Here is a 27,519-nt window from a genome sequence, read left to right as displayed (position 1 = left end):
AGCATGAATCAGTACTTCATTCCTTTTTATGGCCGAATAATCTTCCATTGTGTAGATAGAGCACATCTGGTTTATCCATTCATTTGATGATGAACATTTGGATTGTTTCTACTGTTTGGCTATTGTGAATAATCTTGCTATAAACCTTCATGTACAAGTTTCTGTACAGACATGTTTTCATTTCTCTTGGGTCTATGGAGTAAAATTATTGGGTCGTATGTTAACTCGCTGTTTAACTTTTTGAGAAACTACCAGTTAATTCACTGTTTTGTTGCTGGTGATGAACTGGGAGGTACTTAGTGATATTCCCCAGGCAATATTGAAACTTCAGATCAAGTATGGCTCATCTTCCTGAACTGTCAGATTACTTTGTTTTAGGGGAAAAGCTAAGTAATCTAACTGGCAAGTTATTTTAAATATTTTATTAAAACTACTGTAAGTGCATTATATGTAGTAGAATTGCTAAATTTACTTAATATTTTAGATAAAACAAAAACTTCAGAGGTCTCTGAGGATGGATGTGCTCCTAGACCTCTTGGAGTTCTAATTTCACTCACTTCTGCTCATAAATATGGAAAAGACGGAGAAACATTGGAAATAAATTTTTAAATAATCTTAAATGCACTTGTGGTTCCTTAACAAGAACATGAAATAAAGTGATGAAAATATCAATTTGCCTCAGCAGGTAGATGCTCTGTATACATTGTCACTTGAAGGATTCGACAATTAACCACTTTGGTTTCTCAGCAGCTACATTCTAATTATTGATTTGGAAATTATTCTAAACAGGAATTTGGAAATTGAACCCTCTGTTGCTTTTCTCCCCAGGTGCAGTACAGAAGGTTTCTAAAAAATTAGAAATGCACGTTTATAGCAAGAGGTTGGAGATCATGCTCCAGTAAGTGTTGCATACGTTACCGCTCAACAGGGTGCCGGGGGTGGGGTCAGACAAGGTCACTTAACTGGTCTGGGTGCCTCTGTTTCTATCAGTGAAGCAGTTTGAACCACTTCCTTCTAGCTACACACTCTAGCCAGTTCTGAGAGCATGTGACCTGCTTGGTCAGCCACTTCCCTGTGAAATACGTTTCACTTAATATAGAGCCTCAGGATGCTTTCCCGTGGCTGGAGTAGCTGAATAAAGCACTGTTATCAAGGACATGTGCTAAAATCTTAACCTAGTGTTACTATACCTTTAAGAATTATTATACGTACTTACTTCCCCTTAAATGTGAATTCCACGTTAAGAATGTTTTTTAGACTCTTCCCAGTAAATCTGTAAACTGTGAATTACCTTTAAACTCATTTTTCTTACATGCCAAATATTAGGTCTTTCCCCTTTCCTCCAGTACTTGTTAAGCCTGATTTCAGAATGGTTTTTTCCAAATAAAATAATCATATAAAACTGTTTCTTGGGACTTCCCTGGTGGCACAGTGGTTAAGAATACGCCTGCCAATGCAGGGGACATGGGTTCGAGCCCTGGTCCGGGAAGATTCCCCTTGCCGAGGAGCAACTAAGCCCATGTGCCACAACTATTGAAGCCCAGGCGCCTAGAGCCCGTGCTCTTCAACAAGAGAAGCCACCGCAATGAGAAGCCCGTGCGCCGCAATGAAGAGTAGCCCCTGCTCACCGCAACTAGAGAAAGCCCGCGCGCAGCAACGAAGACCCAACGCAGCCAAAAACAAATGATAAATAAATTTATTTTTTTAAAAAACTTTCTTAGTGGACAACTACAACTTAAGCTTATGTATTGTACCCCAAAAAGGAAACATAAAAAGATTGAATTTAGTTTTATGATTTCAGCATCTAGCACAGTGCCTTGAACATATAGCAGATCTCTCAAATACTTGTTGAATAAATGCTTCCATTTTTAAATTTTTTATTTTTTATTTATTTTTGGCTGCATCGGGTCTTTGTTGCTGCACGTGGGCTTTTCTCTAGTTGCAGCAAGTGGGGGCTACTCTTCGTTGCAGCATGCAGGCTTCTCTTTGTGGTGGCTTCTCTTGTTGTGGAGCACGGGCTCTAGGCGCGTGTGCCTCAGTAGTTGTGGCATGCGGGCTCTAGAGCACAGGCTCAGTAGTTGTGGCTCGTGGGCTCTAGAGCACAGGCTCAATAATTGTGGTGCACGGGCTTAGTTGCTCCACGGCATGTGGGATCTTCCCAGACCAGGGTTTGAACCCGTGTCCCCTGCATTGGCAGAAGGATTCTTTTTTTTTTTTTTTTTGGCAGGCGGATTCTTAATCACTGCACCACCAGGGAAGTCCCAATGCTTCTGTTTTGAAATTGAAAGTTACTTAACTAGACGTTTTGAGGTGCTCTGCATGTTTGGAGATTTTTATGTTAACACTTCTGTTCCTTCCTTTCCTCAAAATTCCACACTGATAATCTTTTAAAGCAGCCATTTCGTGGCTTTTAAAAAATGAATGCTAGGCTTTAAATGGTGACTTTGCCTACAGAAGCCGTCACACATCTTCAGAAGTGTTCTTGGTGTTGTCATTTTGATTTTAAAAAGCATCCCTGTCATACAAACTAAAAAGCAGGCACCGGTGCAGGAGCGCTGATTTCCATTGCTAGTAAAAAGGCAGCGGGTTCTGTGTTGGTTGGTTTCCAACCCTGTGGCTATAGCAGTCCCAGGTCTGGGTGAAAAGGGCTCCTTACCAAAATTAATATAGGTTAAGATAATGTATATAAAGTGCCTAGTGCAATGCCTGCTGAATGGAGCATTCTTAATGAACGATAGCTGTGTATTTCACCTGTATTATAAAATGAACAAAGTATGTGAAAATAAATAATTAAGAAGTACATCTCAGGGGTAGATACAGTCAGTATTCTACTTCAGAACTAGGGCCTATCTTCAATATTATTTCTCCCCAAATATATAAAATTGTACTTTATATATTTGTAAAGCATTTTCCCCTAATACTGCATCTTTGTTTGTCTTAAGGGACATATTTGGAGAAGACTGTGTTAGTGTAAAAGATGGTTCTATCCTTAGCGTCACAGTGGATGGAAAAACTGCTAACATAAACTTGGAGACACGGGTATGTAGCTGTTCATTCCTACATTTTAAGACACTTGGGAGATAAAGTGAAAGCAAAAATCATCTATTTTGCAGTTTACTTTTGCATTTTGGCGTTTTCTTCCAGTTTTTTTCCTACATTTTTTTAATAGATTGTGTTTACGCTATCATATGTCAGGTTTTACATCCTTTTTATTTCTCTGTCATAAGCGTTTTTCCACTTGCTACATATTACACATTTCCCTTGTCTTTATTACTCCACTGTTTTCCATTTTCATAATGGAAAGCCTTAATCCACCTCAGCATTTCTCTACTTTGGCATCCAGTTGATTCCAGACTTTCAGAGAAGCTGCTCTTCTGTTTGCAGCAAGATGCAAGTGGCTTTTCCAAACAATAGAACTTGAGAGCGTGAGGCCCACGCCCACCGCACCAGCAGACCTTTTATAATTATTTCACAAGCATAAATGAATAAGTATCATCTTCCTTGCGGGGTTGTTTTTGAAGATTACAGCAGTTCATCTACTAAACAAGTAACATGTTTGGGGTTTCTTCTGTATATTCTTTTGAGAAAACACTAGGTTTATTTTACCTTGATAGAAAAATAAGCTAAGAACATAAACAAGTAATTCACTAGAGAAGACATATAGAGAGCCAGTAAACATATGAAACAAATGTTCAGATCAGATCCACTAATAATTAAAGGAAATACAAATTGAAAGTATGAAATATCACTGTTTTGAGCTTATACTGGCACAGATTAAACAGTGATATGACCCAGAGATGGTGAAAGAAGAGGGAAACAGTTATTTTCCAGTGCCACATAGGACAGGGAGAAGGTTGTACGTTAGGTGGTGTGTTCTTTCTGCAGGGCGGTTTGGTGATCTGCATCAAAAGCCTTCAAAAAGTAAATACCTTTATCCACAATTCCACTTGCAGGATTTAACAAAGAAAATAATTAGGCAAGTGAGCAAAGATATATATATACAAGGATGTCTATTTTAGTATTGATTAGCAAAACTGCAAGAGACCTAAATTTCCAAGAGTAGGATCTAATAAAATAACTGAATAAATAATGTGTATGATGTACCCTTATACATGGAATACTATCTATACAGCCACTAGAAACGATTTATTCAGGTGCAGAGTTGTCCACCTATACATTATTGAGTGGGGAGGAGTTACAAGATAGTCAATGTGCTGAATTATCCCATTTTTGTTTTGAAGAAATACACATGTATAGCCAGAAGTCTAGAAGGTTATGCACTGAAATGTTAACAGTGATTTATCATTAGGTCATAGAATTAAGGGTATTTTTTTTTCTTTCCTAAATTTTTACATGAGGGATATTTACTGTGTGATAAAAATTGTTTTAAACAGCATAGTGTTTTGTAGTTGAGGAGTAACTGAAAGATGATTAGTGAATCTAAACCAAATTTAATACCAAATGTTGATTAGATGACCACATCCATTGCTTGCTAAGTAATTTGTGTTGCACAGACTAGATTCCTTGGAGTATTATTTACTAGATCCAAACATGGGCTTTGAAGTAAACATAGTTCACTTGACTTTCCCTTTATTCTTTTTTTTTTTCCAAAGTTAATCTCTAACAAAGTCATCGTGCTCTCGGGAATGTCTCTGCATCCAGGTGCAGACCCACAGGTGTGCAGTGATTCTGGCTCTTAATAATCAAGGCCCCCCACCCCTATGGGAAACGATTGTTCTTAAAGAGCATTAGTTTATCTTCCATATAATAATTCTAGACACTTCCATTGAAAGGCATGTCTGTGCTCTCGTTTTCAGACTGTAGAATGTGAAGAAGGAAGTGAAGATGATGAGTCCCTCCGAGAAATGGTGGAACTGGCAGCCCAGAGACTATATGAGGCCCTCACGCCAGTTCACTAATAACCTTATGTCTCTGTAGATGTTAAACTTTTTTGTAATGCTTGACTCTACTTCTGTTACTTAAAATAAAATACATTAATTTCTCTGGGGTAGCCTGTTTACTTTTGATGGCAAATGGCCTTTATTGCAGCACCTATTTGAATACTGCTAAATTACCAACTCATTGTCCATTATTCTAGCACTGCTAAATTAACTGCCGTTACTGATTCTGCTTCTGGGGTTGTATGCAGCTCCCACTGAAGAAACCTTTAAGATCTGCTCATAGCAGCTGAAACAGAATGTATTATTGTCCGTTTTCAGGAAGGAAATGAGTGATGGTTTGAATTTTCGTATCCATTTTCTGAATTTGAATTAATAATTACATATTATCACTTAAAGTTTTAAGCCCTTTTTCTATTTCTTCCCTCCCATTATTCTTGACAAATTCCTTAATTTATATGTCTGTAAAATTGGGACTTTTGAGATTCAATATTTTCTTTGTATGTATACATTCAATTCAGAGATATTCAAAATATAATTTTTATGACTCAGGTTCAAGGGTTCGTCATGTGTGTTGAATCATTTACTGTATAACTTAATCATTAATCCATTTTCTTCCAAGTACGAGCAGTTCAGACTTGCAAGTAACTGGACACAGGATTGTCGGGTGCCGGGTGCTGGGGGAGCAGGTCAACTGCCCAGGGCGGCTTTGGCCTCTACTTCAGTGAAGGGTCTGGCTGCTCCCTCAGCAGAGGGGGTGGGAACAAGCACGGGAAGGGGCAGCTAAAGAGCTGTTACCCTCACTGTCAAGCTAAAGCCATCGGTCAGCCACAGTCACTAATTTGCACTGACATTGCTTAGTCCTTCCCTGTGCTTTGGTGACACACTTCAGTGCCTGAATCTGAATTTTTACTTGAAACCAAATACATTTATTTCTATAAGATACCCTACTTTGTCTTTGGCCCAAACCAAAGGCCTAAGGGACACCTTTTATAAGTGTCATATAAGAGTGTGTTATGATAGATGTTAAAACATTTTTAAGTTACAAAAAAACCTACCCACTTGTGATATCTTTACCACGCAGGTTATACACAGCAAAAATGGCAAGCCCTTTCTGCTAGCCCCTCTCCCTGAGGTAGCTGATTTCAGTTAAGGATTCTAAATTGCTCTTGAATCTGTCCTCGTCTCATCGCCACTGTGGCTCGGAGTCCAAGTCATCTTTTCCCCTCTGGTTCCTGCCCCAGCCTCCCTCCCTCCTCTCCCTATAGCTGATTCCTAAAGTAACAGATCTGCTGAAAGCCTCCCTGCTGAAAATCCTTCAGGGCTTCTTTACTGTGATTAATTAGGATGAAATCCAAACACCTTAACTTGGCCTAACAGGGGTTCTCTACCCTGGCTGCATATTGGAATCACCTGGGGAGCATTAAAAATGTACTGATGCCCACGACCTACCATCAGAAGTGTTGTTAGTTGGTCTAGAGTGGTGGTCCTTTATCAGCACATTCTTAAAGCTCCCAGTTGATTCTAGCTGAAGCCAGGGAAATCCAGCCTGAAGACGGGGTCCCGCTCTGTATCGCCCTACCTGCCTCTCCAGCTCCAGCCACTCTCCCCCCCAACACCCTACGTCCAAGCCACGGAAACGGCAGCTATTTTAACACACACTGCTCCCCTTCTGGTTTTCACCTTAAGCTCAGTTGTTTCAGGACACCCTTCTGGCTCGATTTTATCACAGCTGTCACACTTCATTAAAGTGCTTGAGCAAACCTGTGCCAGGCTCTTCTGTCTTCTCTCTAAGCACCCCCCCCCCCCACCTTGGGTCCTGTCCTTGGCCCCTTCAGCCCAGTTGTAGCAAGAATCTCGCCGAGTCGGTTTAGCAAAAATCCCTCCCTCTTGGTCTGATCCCCCTGGGTAGCTGCTCAAATTCCGTATCCTGATGTCACCCTGCCCTGCCTTCAGGAGGAACTCTGTCAGGGCAGTTTAGCAAAGATTTACCCCGCCTCTTAGTACTTTTACATTCACCTGACCCCTCACCCTGCTCCTTGGCTATAAATCCCTTTTCTTTCTTGTATTTAGGGTTTAGCCTAATCTCCCCTACTGCCAAAGCCCACCATCGTTGTCCTTCCTGGATAGTCGGCCTTACTGTCTTTAGCACACGTCGTCAGTTTCTCTTTGAGGTCAAAACGCTGGACAAATGCTTGCCTAATTTTACTTAACAAGAGAGGGCTGCGTGATGAACGAGCCCCTTGGAAGTGCTTGCGACTCGCTCAAACTGAACCCACCTTCGCGGGGTGGGTGATGCTGGATCTGGTGGCAGCGCCAAATCGCTCTCCTTTCGGGGTTGGTTTCCGCCTGGGGAACTGACAGGCGACAATGGCCAGAGGGCAGGTAGGCTCCCCGAGGGCAGGGTAGCCACGCGCGCCCTGCATCTAACGACTCGGATAAGTGAACAAAAACCGAATGCATGCAGGGGGCCAAGCTTTTGTAAACGGACAAAAATGAGCTTTCCAAGAAGCAACAGCTATCGCACGTCTTAAAAGTGACCGGTTGGTCGCCGAAGGAGCCCTGCTACTGGAGCCCCTACGGAGCGACCCGGGAAAGAGAGCCAGCGGGCGAAGACAGCCAACGAGCGAAGGCGTCGGACTCCGCAGGCGCCTCCGCCTCCCAGCGCCCCGGGAGCCCCTCCTCCCGGCTATTCGCCCCGCCCGGATATCCGGCCTTGCCCCGCCCCCGGCTATTCGCCTCGCCCGGATATCCGGCGTGGCCCCACCTCCCGGCTACCGGTATAATGGCGCTGTGCGAGGGTGTTGTGTGCGGAAGCTCTCTGCTCTGGCCTCGGGTGTTGCTCTTCGGCGACTCCACCACCCAGGTACCGCCGCTCGGCGCCGTCCATTCCGCGGAACCCGGCTCGGCCCCCACGTGGCCCGGTCTCTTGGGCGTCCTCGCCGCGCCCTCGGGGGGGCGGCACCCTGGCCGAGAGCCGCGGGCCAGGCTTCTTCGGTGATTCCTGGGTCTCCCCTCCGCGCGGGAGGGGCCCATTCCTCCCGACTGTTATGAAGTTGTCGGGGCCGCCTCCCTGCACCCCGCTTCCCCCAGCAGATGCTGCCCCAAGGCCTGGACGCTCACAGAGCGTCGTGTCCCCGCCGCCTCCAGGGCCCCTTCGTGACACCCTGGCATTGGTTCATTTCTCGGTGTTGGTAACTTCAGGGAGGATGACATCTTCAGGAGGGCAGCGCGGCTTCGCAGTCCTGGACACACGTTCCGTTTAGTCTTAGGGGGCCTGTTTGACGGATGAGACGAAGTGCAGGGAAGTTCAGGGACTTGTCCACGCCACGCGCTGGGAGTGCCAGGGCCTGGGCTGGCCGCTCCTTCCTTTCTGTGTTATTTTTCATAGGGATTTTGGGAAGACCTGGCATGTTGTGTTCATCGTAGTGTCTTCCTGGTCAGTGGCTGTTGTCCTTTTCCCTGAAAGGTACTTTGAATTTGCTCACAGCGGGAACAGTGCTTTGTGTGCCACGCGGAGCTTCCTGGGGCGTCACCTTGCACAGATCACGGCGGCTCCTGAAGCACTTCCTGCAGTTTCGTACCTCCCATTCCATGCGGAAAACACTCAACCCCCGTGCTTTCTCTGATGGAACGTCTCGCCGCTCTCTTGAATGAGATGCTGCCAAGTGATACCGACCAGGGTTCTTGGCCTCCCCAATCAGTAGAAATGGATAAGAGGCCAGTCCAGAAATTCAGGCAGGGCTTGACTGGGGCTCCTGCAGGTGCAGGAGGGGAGCGAAAACAATAACAGTTTCCCTTGCTCCCACCCCCAAAAAGGGGCCCGAGCGGCGGGAGGCGAGCTCGTTCCTTAACGTGGGGTGAGGGTAGGGGTGTGTCCAGGGGGTCGGGCGGAGGGGCGGCTGAGGTGTTTTGCCCACCCCCTGGCGGTGTTGAGCGCAGGGGGCACGCGCAGGACCCTGCTTTGGCTCTCTGCTCTTCAGAAGTGGCAGTTGGGTTTTTGGCCTTTTTTGTGTCTTGTCCATAATTTGCCCCAGCTGCGCAGGAACGCAGTTATTTTTAGTCCCTTAGCGTTTCTTTGTATTCTGTTGCTGAAGGAGGAGACGTAGGTCCAGGGGCAAGCTTTGCAGCCGAGGACCCCAGGTCCCAGATCACCTTTTCAGCCAAGATTATTTCAACTCTCATTCAAGGAAAAATAGATGTTCTTACTTCAGGGAGGGGGAGCACGTTTTAAAAATTACCTTCCCATGGTGTTTTTCATTTTGTTTTATTCTTCTCACATTCAGACATGACTTCCTAAACCAGTTTTCTGTGTGTATGCTAACAATTGGTAACATTATTTTTAGGCATCTAGGGCAGTAAGGACTCTCCAAGTTCCGTGGGAATGTATATCAAAAAATATTCACCCTGAGTTCTGTAATTAATTTCTTTATTCTTTCAACTATGAAGAGGTAGTGTAGTGTGGATTTCACTTCCTAACTGAACATACAGTTGATTTCATCTCTTGTACCTAGATTTAAGTAACTTTTCTAGATAACACTGAGTCTAATATAGGTCTCAATAAAATGCAGGTGATTGGCTCAAATCCAATTGACAGGGAAGAAAACTACCTCTTGCTTCCAGAGTGCTGCTGAGGTGTAGCTCTAGTAATCCCTAAAACGACCGCGGAGCAAAGCAAATGGTGAAGGCCGAGAAGTCAGGGAGTACAAAGAGAAAACAAGAGGGGAGTCGCTGAGCAATATGGCCTAATTACATTGATGAAGCGTAATGGGCTTTTCTTTCTGCAGTTTTCTTTCCAGCAGGGTGGGTGGGGAGCGTCATTGGCGGACAAGCTGGTCAGGTGAGGATAGTTTCTAGATTCCTACTTGAGTTTATTGATGGAGAAGAGAGTGAATGATGCAGTTTGAAACAGTACGTTCCTCCTTTTTCTGTCTTTGCAGGCCTTTCCTAGTTAGTGTGTATGAGGGGTTGGGGGAGAGAAGGGCAGCGCTCAGGTTCAGTTAAACTTCGCCACCTCATGAAACCAAACCCTAAAAGTTGTAAAATATATTAGGGGCTTGGATCCGAAAATACAGCTATTCACTATCTAAACAAGACAAGGTCTGTTTCAGTTATGGTGGGTACGATTTAAATAATTAGCAAGGAGTTCAATTGAAAGAATACAAAATATATTCTAAAACCAAAGTTGGATTTAATTTTGGATAGAGATTTTTCCCCCCAGATTCTCTTTATAAAAGATATCAGATATATAAAATAAATAATAAAATATATCAGATATATAAAAAATATTTAAAATATATCAGATTAATAAAAATAGTGATGATTTTGGTTTTCCATTTGCCAAACAGAAATCATTAAAAGGGAAACAATGTTCCAGTTCAGGTGCCAGAGACTTTAAAATACTTCATGTTTATTGTCTCATTTAATCTCTACAACTGCCCAGTAATACAGTGATTTATCATCCTCCTATCCATCTTATAGCTGAGAAGAATAAGGTGGGGAGAGGTAGATAACAAAGTCACACAACTAAGAAGTGTCAGGTGGCCTGGCCCCAGCGCCCAGGATCCTCCAGCTCTGGGGATGCCAAGGGCCCTGCTCTCCTGTCGGAGGGTGAGTCAGCTGCTGTGCTCTGCTTAGTCAAGTGCGTGGCCTGTGAGAAGTGCTCCATAAGTACTGGCTCCTTATTTTTTAAAAATTCAGTACCTGTTTAATTAGTCCATTAACCTTTTCTCATCAAATAGAAGATATGGAAAAGCTAAATAATTATTCAAATGGTCTGAAAAACTGCAGGCATTGCAAATGTTTCTCCAGTACATAATAATGTTAGTACTAAAATCTTGTCAGAATTGTTTACAGGTGTGATTGCTAGAAGACCATTTAATTAGCAAGTAGTTATTTTGCAGAATTGAGAGTAATTATAGGAAAAGAAGCTGCAGACAGTGTGTGGTCTGTTAGGCTTTATCTATGTCACTCTTAAAAGCATCTTGTGACAGCAGGCACAAAACCGAGCGGCCACCGGGAGGCCTCAGCTGGGTGAGTCCCGCCTCCCCTCTCCTGGGCTCACTGCCCTCGGCCAAGCCCGAGAGAGCCCGTTGTGAACCAGAGTGGCACCGCGACCCGGGAGCTAGAACCCAGGCAGAGCGGGCTCCTCCTGTGGGCGGGCGGGCGCGCCCACCTTCCACCAGGCAGGCCCACGGGAGAAAGCAGGAGGCCGTGTCGGGAGGGGTGCGCGGCAGAGGGACCGCAGCTCCAGCCCAGCCCCCCCTTTGTGTGCCGGCAGCGTCGCCCTTTGTCCCACACCGACAGCTGCCCGAAGGAACGCGGTCTTTAGCCACGTTGACGCTGGGGGTGAATCTTTTGCAGAGACTGTCTGTTTCAGCCACGTGCAAGGCCCAGAACTGACTTGATTCAGTGTTTTAATTTCACCTAACTTCCAAGTTCGAAGGTTATTAAGAGTCACCTTACTGTGACTGCCCTTCTGTACTAACTACGTGGATAGCAATAAATTTAAAATATGTAATTGTGTCCCATAGTGACGTCCTTAAGTTTTAGCTTTAAATAAGATCTTTGTATACTCAGTACAAAAAGCATTTTAACCATTCTTAAATCCACTTAAATGCTTTTAATTTATTGATATATTTTCATCAATCTTTTTTTAGCCTTATCCAAGTATTTAACCAAAAATACTTGGTTTGAAAGGTTAGAAAAAACTCACCTTTTTCAGTTTTTAAAAGCTTCTGTTTGCTTTTAAAGATATGGTCTTGCCTGTTGTCATTTATAAAAACTTAATTTACATTTTTTCTGGAAGGCAATCAATCTTACAGAGCCTGGATGTTTTGGAAGGAATCTTTTAGTTAATTCCTATCCTTTTCCCAACTTCATCTGAACTTAAATACCTGTTATTAGCCAGGAATTCATGTAAAAACCTTTCTTAATTTTCCAGTTTCTTCCAGCCTTTTGAATAACTTGGGCACTATTGATTATGTTATTCAATCCAGAGAAATTCAGATATTCTTCCCCTTTCAGAAGGGAACTTTAACAGTTTCAACCATGGGCCTCACTAGCAGTTTTTTTGGTTCACAGCCTCATAATAATGATATATATATTTTTTAAAATTTATAATGGCTGGCATTTATTGAGCTCCTTGTACGTATCTGGCCACTACATTACTTTTAATCTTCACATATCCTAGCAGATTGGGTATTAGTGTTCATCTCTCACAGCTGGGAAGACTGAGGCCCGGAGAAATTAAGTAAGTTGTCAAGGCCTCCTTGCCAGTCGAGGGCAGCGAGATCCAGGCACTGGCTGCTCTGCGTCACTGCCACAGCATACAGGCCTCAGGGAGGGAGCTGTTCTGCCTCTTGCTTTTTTTTTTTTTTTTTTTTTTGCGGTACGCGGGCCTCTCGCTGTTGTGGCCTCTCCCGTTGTGGAGCACAGGCTCTGGACACGCAGGCTCAGCGGCCATGGCTCACGGGCCCAGCCGCTCCGCCTGCCTCTTGCTTTTTAAAGTGCTGCCGTGCGTGACTGAACTACTGGATGGATGTAAGACAGACTTGTCAAAATTCTAGAGTGTTCCATTTTAAAGTATTCTAAGTGGAGGCTTTAAAATGGCTAATCAGCATTTTGTAATCGTTACACACTAAAAACACAAGAACCACACTTAGAAATAAACGTGGCTGAAATTTTGTTGCCCCGAAGGCTTATAGATGCTGAGAAGCATCCAACAGGAGTCCCCCCTGCAGTCCTCTGGCCTCCGGTGCCTGGCCCTTGGCCTGCAGTTATTTCTTGGTGCCCTGGCTTCTCTGCTTAGTTGCTTATATGTAGGAATTTGAACCGTACACCAAAATTAACCACATCGGTTTGCTAACCATCAATTGAAGTTGGAGATTCATTGGGAAAAAAATTTTTTTTAGTGGACAACTTGAAACATCTACAAACCTACCCGAAGTCACAGCTACTCAGTGTTGGAGCTGGGATTCTAACGCAGGCAGCCAGCTCAGTTTCCATGGTTGGTTTTTTCCGTATACCATACAGTACTATGAATCAAATCATACATTTTTAAGAAGGAATAAAATGCCCGTTAAACTGGTTTAAACTGAAACACAGCTAATACATATTTACTAAAACTACTGAATCAAAACCACCGGGTAATAATGAGAACCGTGTGTCAGTGTAGTTTGGCACCTGTAACAAATGCACCCACTGGTGGGTGGTGTAGGTCGTCGGGGAGTGGGGCTGGGGGTTAGGGGAAGTCTGTACCTTCTGCTCAGTCTTTCCGTAAACCTAAACCTCCCCTTAAAAAACGGTCTGTAAAATAAGTCTCAGGAATTCCGTGTACGCTTATCCCATTAGAGTTCCAGCTTATTAGTGCCTTTCTACCTTTAATACCTGCCTGCTGTAAACTCCATTTCAAAAGTACCCCGCTGACCATGCATGAAATCAGCTAGTCTGCATAGCCCCTCTGTTCATTATTATTCATAACCTCTCTCGTCAAGGAATGGGATGGACTTGCTACATCTTGGAACCATGAAGGCGACGAACATGCCTCAACTCTGCTGCTGCTCTGATCTTACCAAAGTGACACCTGGGCAAGCAGCAGGGCCATGGCACAGAGCGGGCACTGTGAGCCCAAGCACACCCTCCCACACGGAAGGTTGCCTACAGGCGACCAGAAATAGTTCTTTGCTCACAATTATTCTTTTTTATTATTATTATTTTAAATTTTATTTTTTAATTTATTTTTTTGGCTGCATTGGGTCTTCATTGTGCGCAGGCTTTCTCTAGTTGCGGCGAGCAGGGGCTGCTGTTCATTGTGGTGCGCGGGCTTCTCACTGCGGTGGCTTCTCGTTGCGGAGCACGGACTCTAGGTGCGTGGGCTTCAGTAGTTGTGGCACGTGGGCTCAGTAGTTGTGGCACGTGGGCTCAGTAGTTGTGGCTCTCGGGCCCTAGGGCACAGGCTTAGTAGTTGTGGCGCACGGGCTTAGTTGTTCCGCGGCATGTGGGATCTTCCCGGGCCAGGGCTCGAACTCATGTCTCCTGCATCGGCAGGCGGATTCTTAACCACTGTGCCACCAGGGAAGTCCCTACAATTCATCTTTAAAACTTTTTCATTTCAGAAAATGCGATGTTCTGAATCGTGGATTTTCGGGTTACAATACCAGATGGGTGAAGATTATCCTCGCGAGGCTAACCGGAAGGGGAGCAGTTTGGACAGCCCAGCAGCAGGTACAGTTTTCTTCGGTGCCAGTGACAGTGCGCTAAAAGGTAAAGGCATTCTTGTTTTCCTAGTTCATTTTTAATTGTTTTTTTCGTTAGGGCAAACTTAAATTTATATACTTTTTTCATCTGTTTACCTATCTCCCAGTAGGTAAAGTTTTGCCAAATTTATAATGAGTTCCCTGAGTTTACTTCCTTGTATTTCTTCTGGCTTTCTTTAATGTCAGTGAATTTTATTTCCGACTTATTTTCTACATGCCTGGGTCATTGGCAGACCTAAAATTTCAAGCACTTGACTGTTTTTTAGAGTCCAGTAGTGCTGTGCTCAATTTCTAATGTTTCTTTCTCTTTAGTTGATGTAGTTGGCAGCAGAGAGGTCAAACTGGACACCTTGCTGTGTGACTCACACTGATGGAGAAAGGGTAGCTCAGGGCAGCAGCACCGTGACCCAGCACAGGCTTGACTCCTGGGCGATGGGAAGCAGGTCTGAACAGGAGACATGTCTCCATATTTTTGGAAGAACTGCTGCTGTGACTAGAGGCACAGGCCTTTCTTCCTTTCCTACTCGTGAAAGGAGAGCCCTCTGCTCAGCATAAAGGAGAAGAGTAGTCAGCTTCCAGAGGCTTCTCCCATGCCCCACCCCCGGCAGCGAAGGTCTGCTATTAACAGGCACACGGTCGGGCCTCTCCGGTGAGGCTGGAGAGAAGGGAAGGAAGGGACAGCTGCTGACTGTGATGCAAGGAAGTCTTGCCGCCTGTGAGAGCATAGACTACAGGTGTTAGTGGAGACTGTAAGCTCGCTCCAAAAAAAACCCAGAAGTTTTCAAACAGGTGAATTTCTATCAAATATAGGACAAGGAGAAATACTTTCTAAGTATAAAAACTTAGAGGAAATTGCAGTGGAGGAAACTGCAAAGGAAAAAATAGATTTGTGAAATAAATTAGCTGTGTCAAAAAAACTATTAAAAGAAGAAAATGACACATTAAGGAAAATGTTTGCAAAAGCATGAGAGACAAAAGGTTAATGTCTTTAATGTAGAAATCAATTAAGAAAAATGTTAACTCCAGTTTAAAAAATAGGCAAAGGCAGAAACAGGTAATCGAAACAGGAGAAATTTAGTAGCCAGTACATGTTTGAAAATGTGTAAAACTTCTGTTATCCACAAAATGAAAACTGAAACAAGGAGTTTTGGTTTTTTGACTCTCAAATCCATGGTTTTAAGCAGTAATACTTACAGCTGACAAGTGTGGAAAACAGGCACTCTTACAGTACTGGTGGGAAAACTTGAAACCTTTCTGGAAAGCTTCCCTAGAGACTTCCCTCATCTAGAAACCCAGCCTAAGGAAACACCTAGTATGTAATGCAGCCAGGTATATGTGTAAAGACTTCTATGCACAGGTATTTATAATAGCAAAACATTAGAATGCTGCACAGTAAGGAAACAGAAGCATCCAGTGTGGTCACCCGACACCTAAACACCATGGTTTTGAGGACTTTTTGTAGGAACAGAGATGCTCATAATGTTATGTGAAAAAAAGCACAATATGGTCGTTTATCTTCAGTGTGATCCCTCTTTTTTCTAAGTCTCCATATCTGCATGGAAAAGACTGGGAAGAAGATGACCAAGTGCCAGCAGTGGTTTTCTGGGTGGCAGGACCATGAGTGCTGTTACTTTTCTCCTAGATTATACTTACGTGTGGTTTGCAAATGGCCTGCAGGGAGCCGTGTGTGAGCCTGTCTAGAAGGAATCCTTTGCAGTGACGTTAGCTGTTGCTTAGTTTATTTATTGAGGGCTTCCTTCCCAGCAGGCACCTTGCTCTAAGTGCCTTACACACTTTGCTGATGTAATTTTCACAGCTACCCTATGAGGTAGACCCTACTGTCATCCTCATTTTACCAGCGAGGAAACGGAGGTACAGAAAGGCTGATCATTTGTCCAAGGGCACGTGGCTAGCCAGTGACAAAGCCGGGCTAGAACCTGGGCAGGCTCACTGCCCAGCGCAGGTCTTACTTCTTAACAAATTCAGCCTAATTGACTAATAGCCACATGACCAGTAAAGGAGGAAAGACGAGCGCTTACAAGGCCCCGAGCCAGAGCCTTTGGAGTCTGTTTTATGTAGGACCCTGTACTTGAACTCTTCCCTCTTCTCTTTCTGCGCTTGGCACTAAACAGTTCCCCAGCGACGTCACGAGTTATGCCCATTTGTGAATGTGCATTAACCTTAATTGTCATCACTTACAGCAAATGTGCATTTGGGCTGAAGTGTCCGCGTTCCTCCCAAACAGGTGAGAACCCCAAGCAGCGCATCCCCCTGGAGGAGTACGTGGCAAACCTGACGAGCACGGTGCAGCACCTGCAGTCCGTGGGCGTGCCCGAGAGCAGGCTTATCCGCATCACGCCACCGCCCGCTGCTCTGTGAGGCCGCACGGGGACAGGAGCGGGTGAGCTCCTGAGCTCAGGTGAGTGCGGGCCCGGATGCCAGGCCCGGGGAGGAGCAGGTGGGACCTGGTCTCCAGCCTGGGGCCTCGGCTTCTTAGGGGCCTGTGAATTCCCGTCTGTCTGCTTTAGTCGACAGAAGTTAAAGCAGAGCTCCCAGCATGTCGTAGCGTGACACAGAAAAGGATTCTGGCCGTGCGTGAGTCAGGCCCCGGGCCTGGTATCTGCCCGACTCCGGGGTGCACAGGAGGCCACCGCCGTGGCGCTGAGGGTCGGGCTGGCTGCGCTTTGACACTGACATCCGCACTCGGGGTGTCTCCTGACTTCTGAACGGCAGGGGGAGGTTGCTTTGCCCATTTCCACCTGCACATGGCCCCTTCTCCGCTGCCACCAGTTGCCGCTGCCAACTGGTGGTTGAGTGATCGGAGGCTGCTCCGGGGCTCACCAGCGCCAGGGTTCTGGCTCCTGTTCTGTCCCCACCAACTATGCATCTTGGCACTTTTATGTGCTATACCAGGACCTGGCCAGGTGCGCAGGATACAGAGATGACTGGAACCCAGTAACTGCTGTTGGGCTAGCAGGGGAGCTAGGCCAGCTGTCATCACATATTTGAAGGGCGCCGTCACATAAAGAGGACAGAAGGCCCTGCTTGTTAGCTCCAGAGGGCAAAGGGAAGACCCCCATGGGCACCATCAAGGGCGATTTTAGGTCAAAATGATCACTTGTGAGGTGGAAAGTCGCTACAGGAAGCATTCAGGCTGAGCCTGGACGGGCAGAGGAGTGCGGCCAGAGCTCAGTGCTTCTCACGTTGCAGGTCACAACCCATGCGCAGATCGCGAAACCAAGTGAGTTGTGACATTTTTTTAATGGACTATAATAGAATAAAAAAATCTGTATCTAGAATGCGGTGGGCACCTCTCATGAGACTGCTGCACTCTTGTAGACGTGTGTGTAATGAGTCCTGCTGTATCACTCTAGTTTTAGCCAGGTTTATGACTTTGGACCACGTGTGGTTCTCCCGTGGTCCCAGATTAGCAGATCAGTGTCATCTGGGAACTTGGCAGAAGTGCAGATTCTTGGACTCATCCCAGACCTGTGGAAGCAGAAGTCTAGGGGAGCGCCCAGTGCATCCCCCGGTGATCCTGCTGTACCTGAGTGTGAGAGTCCCCACACTGCGGGGGCGGTGGGCAAACGACGCCCCATCGCCTACAACAAGTAGCTGCACTGGCCAGGCCCACGGTTTACATGGTGTCCGTGGCTACTTTGGAGCTGTGACGGCAGGGCTGAATAGTTGCCCGTAAAGCCTGACTCCTGTCCAGCCCATGGCAGAGAAAGGTTGCTGACCCCCAGGCTGGCCTGAGTGACCTCTGTGCTCCCTTCCAGCTCTCGCCTTCTCTGGTCCAAAGTCTACAAGTGACTTTTCCACTACGTGGCTGTGGCTTCTCATTACACATAACAATTCGGGGCCTGAGCCCAGCGGTCCTCCCCACCACACCCCGTAGCGGTCACCTGCCCAACTCCGTTCGCCTCTGGCCTGCACTCCAGCCAAGCCGCTCAGCTACCCCGGCCTTTTCTGCCTCTGTGTCTATTCGGTGTCCTCTAGATGCCCTCCATGGCCTCTCATCCCCATCGTCCTTGGTCCTGTGCTGGGGAGGGCAGCACACTAGTGACCCGTGAGGCCCGTCCTGTGTCCCCCAAGCCCCGTGGCTGGCCCACTTTGGGTCTGTAAGCACACGCCTGTTCGCTTGAACTGAGAAACCCTCCGGGTAGTAGAACTTGCACAAAGACCAGCACTTGGGTTTATCGGTTGCATAAAATCCAGCAGTTGGATTTTCTCTTCTCCATAGGGTGCAAATTAAATCGCCTCAACTCGGTCGTCGGTGAATATGCCAGGGCCTGTTTACAAGTAGCCCAGGACTGTGGGATTGATGCACTTGACCTGTGGACCCTGATGCAGAAGGACAGTCAGGTATAGTGGCATGCTCGGTCCTGTCGGGTGAGTAGGGTCACGCAGAAGTGACCAGGCTGTGCACTGTCCTCCTGGAGCAGCTCTGAGTGGGTGAGACAGTTGTCCTTTTCACCAAATGGAATGAAAACGTTGGCTGGAGTGGAGGAGCTGCAGGGCCGCCTGCACACCCAGCACCGTGCTTGGCCTGGTGCTGTACCGGTGCCATGCTCTGGGACCCCCTTTGATAGGAGTTGGCACGTAGTGCAATGAATGAGCAATAAATGGGTCATGTTAAGAAGACCTAGGCCAAGTTTATAATGTGGAGCGGGGGAAAGTTAAAAGAGGCAGAACAATGCATTTAAGTAGAATATGGTATTAACTACAATTCATAGTTGAGGTATGGAGTTCTAATTGGTTTATAGCCAGAAAGCCCAGTTACAAATATAAAAGGTGAAAAGCCAGTCCCCGTGCAGAATGACACAGCCACCCCGGAAGACAGCACGACAGCCTCCTGTACAGTTAAATAAACGCGCGCTTACGTGGGACCCAGCAGCCCCACTGCAGACGAGAAGGCCATGTTTGTGTTCCTCTGCACCCTGAGTGGACTTGACCCACCTTGTGCGTTCCCAGGTCGGGAGCAGGCTTGGCCACGTGACTGCTGAGCCAGCACCCAGAGCTGTGTTTTTGTCTGCGTTACGCTTCCACCTGAGATGGCTTGGAAAAGTAATGCTGCTAGAGAAAAGGAAACTGCAGACTGCTGGGCTAGTGGCTCTTTGAAGTCCTTTTAGACTTACCTAACGTATTAAGAGTCCAGAGCTGGGAAGGTCTTCCTCAGCGATCAGCTGACCAAACAAACACAGCAGAGATGAGAAAACTAAGGCCCGGGAGGAGTGCGGCTAATCGGAATCCCTGGTCTGCAAGTCATGAACCAGTTCCAAGTTCTAATGGGGATGGGCGGAGCTCCCGCATAGGGAAAGGATTCTTCCCCAAAGGAGAAGGGGCTCCAGGGGTGGGGCGTCTGGACTCTGGACAGTACAAAGTCTTTTCATCTAATACTGTGCCTGTCAATTTAATTCCTAGACTGAGAAGAGTCAAAAACAATTTGACACACTGGGCCCTGAGCTCTTGTAACAAATTTTTCACTTTGTTGGCTACATCAACGTGCTGTACTCACTCATTGATCCTCTTCTTCCGTCTGCTGACTTGGAAGGACACTTCGGCTCAGGCGCTCATTAATGGTGTGAGGTTCTGTGACGCTCCATGTGTCATATGCAGACACTGTCCCTCCACAAAGGGCGTGGGAGCATTTGATGAGCTAACTCAGCACCAGAGGCTGCTGTTCAGGCCGGGGACTCGCCGCCTGGGGCCACAGCTGGGAGACCAGCCACCCCTTTAACTGTGTTCTCTTCCCCTTACAGGACTTTTCTTCTTCCTGTTTGTCAGACGGACTACATTTATCACCAAAAGGAAATGAGTTTTTGTTCTCCTATCTTTGGCCTTCGATAGAGGAGAAAGTCTCTTCACTGCTTTTGTTGCTCCCTTACTGGCGAGACATAGCAGAAGCAAAACCAGAACTAAGTCTTCTGGGAGACGGGGCCCACTAGTCACCTAAAACCAAGTCCAGCTGTTAATCTACAGAACAGGAAGTCGCCAGTGCACAAAGACCCCAAGATAAGTGGTCAGAGAAGTTTAAACCTTTGCTCATGACCCTGCAATAAAAATCACAGACATCTGCCACCAAGATTAATAAAAGCATTGGAAGTTTTCAGGACAGCTTTGTAGGTGCGTCGTGGTTTGATAATAAATATTTATTGATGGATGCAGGTGTCATCAGATCAGTGCCACAGCTACAAAATATACCCTGAGCAGCTTATTAATTTTATAAATGGAAAAAAGGTAAAGACAGTGTTGGTTTTTTAAAAAGTCACAATTTTATAAAAAATGGTTTCTTACATTCAGCTGGGAACCATTTCACTCTCATACATACACCCACACACCCCACTCACCCCCCACTCACCTTATATCAGATTGCAAAAGTGTTAACTATAATATAAGAATATTATGACTAGTTAAAAGACAGCAAATACCACAAGGTACAAGTTCAAGTATTAGTGTAACAGGTTTATCTGCGTAACAAACATCCTTAGAAAAAAAGATACGATTTGTCACAGGTTTGGCTGATTGCTCTCAAAGCTTACAAGTTATCTCAGTTAAAATGTGCTCGCTGGTGAGCACATTTCAATACTTAGCAGGGGAAAGAAGCTTTTAAAAGGAAATCAGAATTCAACCTGATGGTTTCTATCCTTCACACAGTAGATGCAGACCATACTGAAGCACTAGATGAAGAAGTAACGGGTAAGTACCAATCAGTCGTGTGGGGAGAAAGCCCCAGGCCAGCACGTCGCACCCGAACCATCTCCTGTGCATCCTTGGCCACTAGTGTTTGAGAAGAGGCGACCATAACTTTCTTATTCTGAAGTAGTTCAGGCTCTTTCTGAATGGCGAATGTTTTAAGAGGATGGTGACAGTATTGACACATGAAGATACTTCAGAAACACACAAAAACTGCCCAGCTACCTAGGGTCCTAAAACAGTTGGCAGAATTCTGTAGATTCATTGAGCTACAATTTGTAACCCTCACTATAAGCTAGATTGTTTTAATTCTAGACATTAGAGATTCTTAACAATTTAGAATTAAGAAACCCTATCCCTAAATTTAGCAGTGTAATTCCCTTCTGCTGCTACAAGTTCTAGGTAATACCTAGAAACAGAAGCCACGTTTTGGAGACAATCTATACATTGGTTTTTTCTCCCTTTGTCTTCAAGGCAAAAGAAAGAAATCTATTCTGTGTTCCAGTTATCCTCACAAGAAACTGCTAAATGCCTCATTAAGTTTGCTGGATCATTACAGTGTTTAAAAAAAAACTGAGCATCTCCCTAATCAGTGCCGTTCCCAGTATGAAAAGTTAATTTACAAAAATGTAAATACTCATAACCTAATCCAGCTGTAGTTTCTGCTTTGGCGTCAGAGGTTGAAGGATATCTTAAAGATCAAAAAAAACTAAAACCTGAAAGCCTCAAAATAAGCGAGATTCACCTTACCTCTTCAGAAGGAAAAGGGCCTGACCACACAAGTATTACATATGCAAAGGAAGTCCAAACACATGACCGGCATCTGCTGTGAAGTCACTTCCTTTTTTTCTCCCAAATCTTCACAAAAACTGCAGTGATTTGAGGTCAAATCTATAAAAATATTCTGCACACGGAAGTCAGAGCGCTCGGGACGCGGTCCTGAACTAGCACTCGGTTTCCTTGCTGTTAATGCGGTTCTGACGCTGCAGCTTAAAGGACGAGGGCTTTTCGCTTCTGGTGACCGGATGGTCCGTGAGGTCCTCGAACGACTTGGCGGCTGCGCTGCTATTTGGGAAGGGGTCCTTCTCGAAGCCATCCTCGTCGGCGTGCGAATCCGTGCTGGGGTCCTCCTGGATGGTGTCCATCCGCTGGTGGTCCAGCTTTGGGGCCACAGGCACCAAAGGCGCGGGGGGCACCGCAGGGGCAGGCTGCGGGGGCTGCAGGCGGCCCGGGGTCGGGGGCGCGGGAAAGGGCTTGATGATGCGAACCGACGCGGAATCCATGCTGCTGAGCATCTCGACGTTCTGGAAAGACACCGAGTAGGTGCACCCCAGGTCCCACAGTCCCAGCCTCACCCGGCAGATGGCCGCGCCCATCGGCACCCTGATCCCCACGCTGGGGAAGGCACCCCAAGAAGCGACTCGAGCGGTTAGTGTTCAAGTCCTGACACGCCGCCGTTTGAAGACCCAAAGGAGACTCACGAGAAACAACGCTGTCAGGATCCGAAGACAGGAAAAGCTCTCTCAGTGTTAAACTAAGCCCGTGCTGAACAGCTGACCACTCAGGGCTGACCATCCAAGCGACTAGCAAACGTTCACCGTCACTGTCATGAGAACTGACCTTAGCATCCAACCTAGATCCCTCCTGCTACCCCAGGACCTTCCTGCCAGAGACGGCGCCGCTGGAAAGGCTGGTGGCTCTTGCTGGGGAGGCCAGTGAAGGTCTCTGCTTAGCAGACCTCAAAATACAACCGAGAACGACTCGTGAGAGATACTTACACTGGGGTGGAACAGAGACAGCGATTCAAACTGCTTGTCCAGTTTCTTATCCTAGAAAGAAGAGCAGAGCAGCGTCACTCCTGCGAACAGCTCCGTTCAGCGCCCCTTCCTCATGAGCCCCTCCTACTGTCCGGGGAAGAACTAACTCAGAGCTGGAGGTGTACAAAGTGGAAGCAGGTCGCGCAGAGGAGGAGGAACTTTGCAGCCACGCTTTAAGGGTTCTGCCCAAGTGTTTGCTCTGCACGTCAAAGAAATGTGTTTTTTGGCGTTAAGTAAGGAAACAGGCAAGGTTTAAGCTCTGGTGTCTGAGGCCCCGCCCCGGGTAGGAACGAGGGCGGCTCCGTGCGGCCAGCGCTGGCCTCGCAGCGACCCAGCCCACCAGAGCCTCGTCACTCCTCCTGGCCGTGTCCAGGGTCGCTGTGGCCCCAGCTCTTGGCGGCGCCAGGCCTCGAGTCCTGACACACACCCTGCAGAAGGCTGGACACGTGGTCCGCCCTCCGCCCTCGGTCCCTGCCCAGGGCCTGGCTTCCAGCCTGGCTGCCCTGAACGGCCGCTGAGGTCAGAGACAAGCCACTGCCCGCCCTCCCATCGGCAGCCCTGCGCAGAAATTGAGCATCAGGCCTCTCGGTCCACAGTCGTAACTCGCCGTAAACCACGCAGGTCTGACTCTCGGGTAAAAGCGACCGTAATGGACGGCACCGTCGCCCATCTGTCAAAGCCTCCACCGCGTCCCGTTTAACATCGCTCCGCTTTCGCAGGGCTCCTCCTGGCGTCCGGCAGGCTCGCCGCCCGAGAGAAGAGCCGTTCAGTGAGAGCGCGCAGCCGAGGGAAGGCACGGGGCCATGAAGACCGGAGAGCTCGCCGGGCCGGAGCATCCCACGTGCTCGCGGGAGGGCCCCGCGCAGGGGTTTCAGGGCACAGGCCTGGAAGCCTGGCTCTGACGTCCTCATCTACACAGCAGACAAATCCTCCTTTTCCCACAGAAGCAAGGAGAACGGATCTATAAGAAAATTTCTGGAGAAAGAAATTTTCGGGAAAACAGGACCAGGCCGCCCAGCGAAGCCTCTCGAGCCCCTGAAGCCCTCCCCGTGACAGCACAGGGATAAAATCGTGTTTCTGTGGCCAGCAGAAGGGTCTGACTTAGGCGAGTCAAGCTGCCCGTAGGTCTTTCCTACCCACTCAGCACCCGTTTCAAAATCAAACTTCATAAAGTGCCTGGAGTTTCTCAAAGCCCTATTCAACTGTTAACTGTTCCTCATTTTGAACAATAAAGAAGACGGCTCCCTCTCCTCATGTGGAAGCATCTGAGCGAGCACCCCAGACGACGCTGCCAAGACTGCAGACCTGATGGGGCAGCATGTCTGGAATGCTGCTGTTTGGCATCTGCTCTGCCACAGCAAAGTCAGCCTGGGCGCGCTCGTTTAGAAGCTTCACTCCTCAGAGGTCCTGGACAAGCCCAGTTAACCAGTCTCCTGTGCTTAGAAGTATAAAACTCAGAAATTATACATGAGAGCGAAACATCCGTGCACAAAATACGTAATTTTTTTTAGAGACCATTAGTTAATCTTTTTACAAAAAATGCTTTCCCAGGGATAGCACCAAAAATGTCATTGGAAACAGCAGGTCAGATTTTTCTAAGAAGAAATTTTTATCTTTTCCGAAGATAACATGGTTCGAGTTGCTCAAAATTTTAATAAAATGTTTCATTACTTAAAAACTGGTGACTTACCACACAATGGACCAGAATGCTGAAAGGAATCCAAAATATCAAGGAGAAAACTAGGACGGAGCCTACGATGTTGTCTGCTAAAAACTTCCCTGTGAACAATTCCAAACAGTGAATGTCTTGACCAAGTACTTTAGAAATTGAAAATGCAACGTTCTTAGAGTACTATCACGTGTCAAACGGCACAGACTGCTGGCGGGATATAACAACTGGGCTGGTACCGAGAAGCGTTTCTGTGCCATCTGCTCTACACCCAGCTGTCCCCCCACACACGGGAGCTCTCCCCAGAATGGACCCATGTGCTTGTGGAGAACAGATCACATCACAGGAGGGCCCACACAGTCCCCGGAGGGACAGTGCAGGAGACTCATCCTGGAGGAGGCTCCTACTAGGAACAATGCTTGCGAGGACAACGCTGATGCTGTCTGGGTACTATTGTTTTTGTGACTAAACCCTAACTTATGAGCCCTAGAGGACACAGTGCATCCTTGCTTCTGCAAAGTCTGAGGCCCACTTTTAAATAAATGACTCTTATATCAAGCAGGATTCAGCTTTGCAATCTATAGGACTGAAGGACACTTACGCTGTCACATGTTCATTTTTTAGTAAAGAAGCCAGTATTTTTACTTCCCTTGTTTTAAAATTTGTGCATCCATGCTACACAGGGGCAGACCTATAATGTGTCCACTTTGTTTTAGCCAACGAAGTCGTTTCAGAACAAAAGTGGTAACTATTTCCATCTTCTATTGCACGATTAGGGCCTATCAGTCTGAAACCACACTTTTCTAACGTCATCAGTGAAATCAGCTCAGTTCCAAGCAACCACCCACCTGGGGAAACCACGTACCGAAAGTATTGATGCTCAGCTTGTCAATGAACTCCCAGAACCGCTCAATGACATCCTGCACTCGCTTCTCACATTTGCCCTGTGAACAGAAAGCACCCGTCATTACCCCAGCGGCCATGCATTTAGAAGGAACATGGCTGCCTTCAAGTCAAACACATAATTAACACGAAAAGGGCTCCACTGAAACCAAACGGCCCGGAGAGCCATCTCTGACACACTGGAATGGGTACCTAAGAAGGTAGCATTCTCTGTCACTGACACTCCACACTCAGTCCATTTTTATAAGTGGATTTAGAATTACCAGAAGACAAAACTCAAGAAAACCAGTTTGTTAAAGATGGGCCAATTCCAGTAAGGACTGCACTGATCTCACACACACACTGCCAGAGAAGCCTCTCGAGCCCTTAAGCCCTCCCCGTGACAGTGCAGGGATAAAACCGTGTTTCTGTGGACAGCAGAAGGGTCTGACTTAGGCGAGTCAAGCTGCCCGTAGGTCTTTCCTGCCCACTCGGCACCCATTTCAAAATCAGAGCTTGCAATCCTGCAGAATTAGTGACTTCTATAATTAGCCCAGAAAACCAAGTAAGTAGGACTCCCTGCCTCAAACTCAGCTTTACCACAAAGTCCCCCAGGTCCTGCCCAGTCTCCTGAGAGCACCTGGTCCTCCGAGGTCACACGCACAGTACGTAACTAGACTCTCACACAACGACAACGGATAGACATGTGAGCATCTGTGCTCTGATTCCCTTCCATTTGCAAAACCCAGCATTTACAAAATAAAAACTTCACATCTGGCTGTTAGAGAAAAAGCTGCAGATAAATAAATACTCACATTCATGTCACAAAATCCTACTGTACAGGGCTTTCCCTTCCTCAAAAATAAGTTCTTCTGTTCGGCGTCGACATAGGGCAGGCAGCGGCCCGAGGGGTCCCTGCAGCACACCTTGCACGAGTTGTCGGTTTCTGAAACAGCAGAGCCTCTTAGACACGCGCTCTCCTCCTGCCTGTCCCCCTCCTACCCCGCTCCCGCAGGGAAGGAATCGCACTCATTTTTTATTCCAACAGCGAATATGATCCTGGTTTCACACCCCTCCCCTCCCCTCCCCTCCCCCTGCCAAGGAGTAACTCCTGAGTTCAGGCTCCTCAGCCCTCAGACAGGTAAAGCAAAAGGTAAAAACGATTTACACAGAAAAGTTTCCTTTAAGAGATTAAAAGGCAGATTCTCTCTACTTCAAACCCTTCATAATGCTAAATGATTCCCTTCGTCCCAGCGTTATTACGCTGCGGCTTTCAATCCTTGGCTTCTCAGTTTCCAGCACAGTCTGGAAAGCCAAGGCTCCAGCGAGAGCCAAGCCACTGTGACAGAACTGCCAGCCTCGGGGGCAGATCTGAGTGACCCACAAGCGACAGGAGCACCGCGGCCTAAGCACGACCTCTCCCCTCCATGGACACCACCCTCCGACAGCACATGGGGTATTTGGCACACGTACAAACGGCAGGAATGTCCAAAAGGTCAACAGGCCGTATAACTCGGGACAATCTTTACTTGACCTCTTAGGAAAAACTGAAATCAGCCAGAACACAAAAACAAGCAAAACCACTTTAAAGGGAAAACAAAACCCTTCTCCTCATTCATTCACGTATCAGCATTTCCTGGGCACTTACTATGCGTGCTTCCAGGGCACCCCAAGCCTCTTGCCGCTCACTGAATAAATCATCTGACGTTGACTGTGTGTTACCTTTATTTACATGTTATTCCACCTGGAAGAGCCGCGTGCTCCACTGTGTGGACGCTAAGTGCCCATCCCAGGGGTTCTGACTTCTGGGATTTTTGTTGTGAAAGCAGCAGAACTCTCTCCGATGGAGGGCGGGGAGCTCAGAGCCCAGCCAGTCCCTCAGGCCCTTCCTCAGACCCAAGGGTTCCAAAAACAGTGTGGAAATCTGAGGACAAGAGTCCCAGAGGCCGTGGCTGAGAGGTCCCTGCCCCAGGCGTCTGGCAGGGAGCGGCGGCGGCTGGCCCAGCAGACGTCCCGACAGAGGGGGGACCCGGGCCTGGGCCGCACCGGGTGGGTCCTGGGCCACACCAGAGCTCGAGGCCAGCGGGAGGAGGAGTGAGGACAGACCTCCAGCCACCCGCCCTTCCGCAGTCCCCTCTGGCCTCGCCGCCGAGTGGCCTCACGGTCTGAAAACACAGCCACGAGGGAGATGGACAGGACGGCTTCCGGAGACGACCGTGGAAGGAGCGGGACCCAGAGGCAGCGGTCCGTCTGCGCACACCACCCGCTGCTCCTGCCCTCGCCCCGCTGCAAGGATGGGC

General features: G+C 47.2%; 3 protein-coding genes across 13 annotated transcripts in view; 2 read left to right on the top strand and 1 right to left on the bottom strand.

Annotated features, from left to right (window-relative positions):
- The window catches only part of CPSF3 (cleavage and polyadenylation specific factor 3), a 43,772-nt gene extending 38,321 nt beyond the window's left edge, over positions 1-5,451 (top strand). The window contains exons 16-18 of the mRNA XM_030844558.3: positions 829-898; positions 2,943-3,039; positions 4,818-5,451. Coding sequence (XP_030700418.1) covers positions 829-898; positions 2,943-3,039; positions 4,818-4,919 — 269 coding nt within the window. The 3' untranslated portion in view covers positions 4,920-5,451. The remainder of the gene's footprint in view (positions 1-828; positions 899-2,942; positions 3,040-4,817) is intronic.
- A 2,196-nt stretch (positions 5,452-7,647) lies between these two features.
- IAH1 (isoamyl acetate hydrolyzing esterase 1 (putative)) lies at positions 7,648-27,065 on the top strand. Its single transcript, XM_070046824.1, has 6 exons — positions 7,648-7,764; positions 14,015-14,162; positions 16,401-16,574; positions 18,399-18,520; positions 19,918-20,281; positions 20,813-27,065. Exons 1-3 carry the CDS (start codon positions 7,684-7,686, stop codon positions 16,532-16,534), a joined length of 363 nt encoding a protein of 120 aa, XP_069902925.1. The 5' UTR covers positions 7,648-7,683; the 3' UTR covers positions 16,535-16,574; positions 18,399-18,520; positions 19,918-20,281; positions 20,813-27,065.
- Positions 20,267-27,519, bottom strand: part of ADAM17 (ADAM metallopeptidase domain 17) — a 52,202-nt gene continuing 44,949 nt past the window's right edge. For 6 of the 11 annotated variants that reach the window (XM_060309115.2, XM_030844554.3, XM_070046823.1 and 3 more), the window contains 5 exons: positions 26,035-26,165; positions 25,203-25,281; positions 24,359-24,447; positions 22,630-22,680; positions 20,268-22,155 (listed from right to left, as the gene is read on the bottom strand). In XM_060309115.2, the coding sequence (XP_060165098.1) occupies positions 21,796-22,155; positions 22,630-22,680; positions 24,359-24,447; positions 25,203-25,281; positions 26,035-26,165 (710 nt within the window). In that variant the 3' untranslated portion in view covers positions 20,268-21,795. Of the gene's footprint in view, positions 23,630-24,358; positions 24,448-25,202; positions 25,282-26,034; positions 26,166-27,519 lie in introns of all 11 variants that reach the window. The other 5 variants (XM_060309111.2, XM_030844552.3, XM_060309112.2 and 2 more) reach the window with 4 other exon arrangements.

The sequence above is a fragment of the Globicephala melas genome, chromosome 12 (genome assembly GCF_963455315.2).
Source record: "Globicephala melas chromosome 12, mGloMel1.2, whole genome shotgun sequence".
Lineage (NCBI taxonomy): Eukaryota > Metazoa > Chordata > Mammalia > Artiodactyla > Delphinidae > Globicephala > Globicephala melas.
Note: the sequence above shows the minus strand (reverse complement) of the source record. Positions and strands in the feature narration are given on the sequence as shown.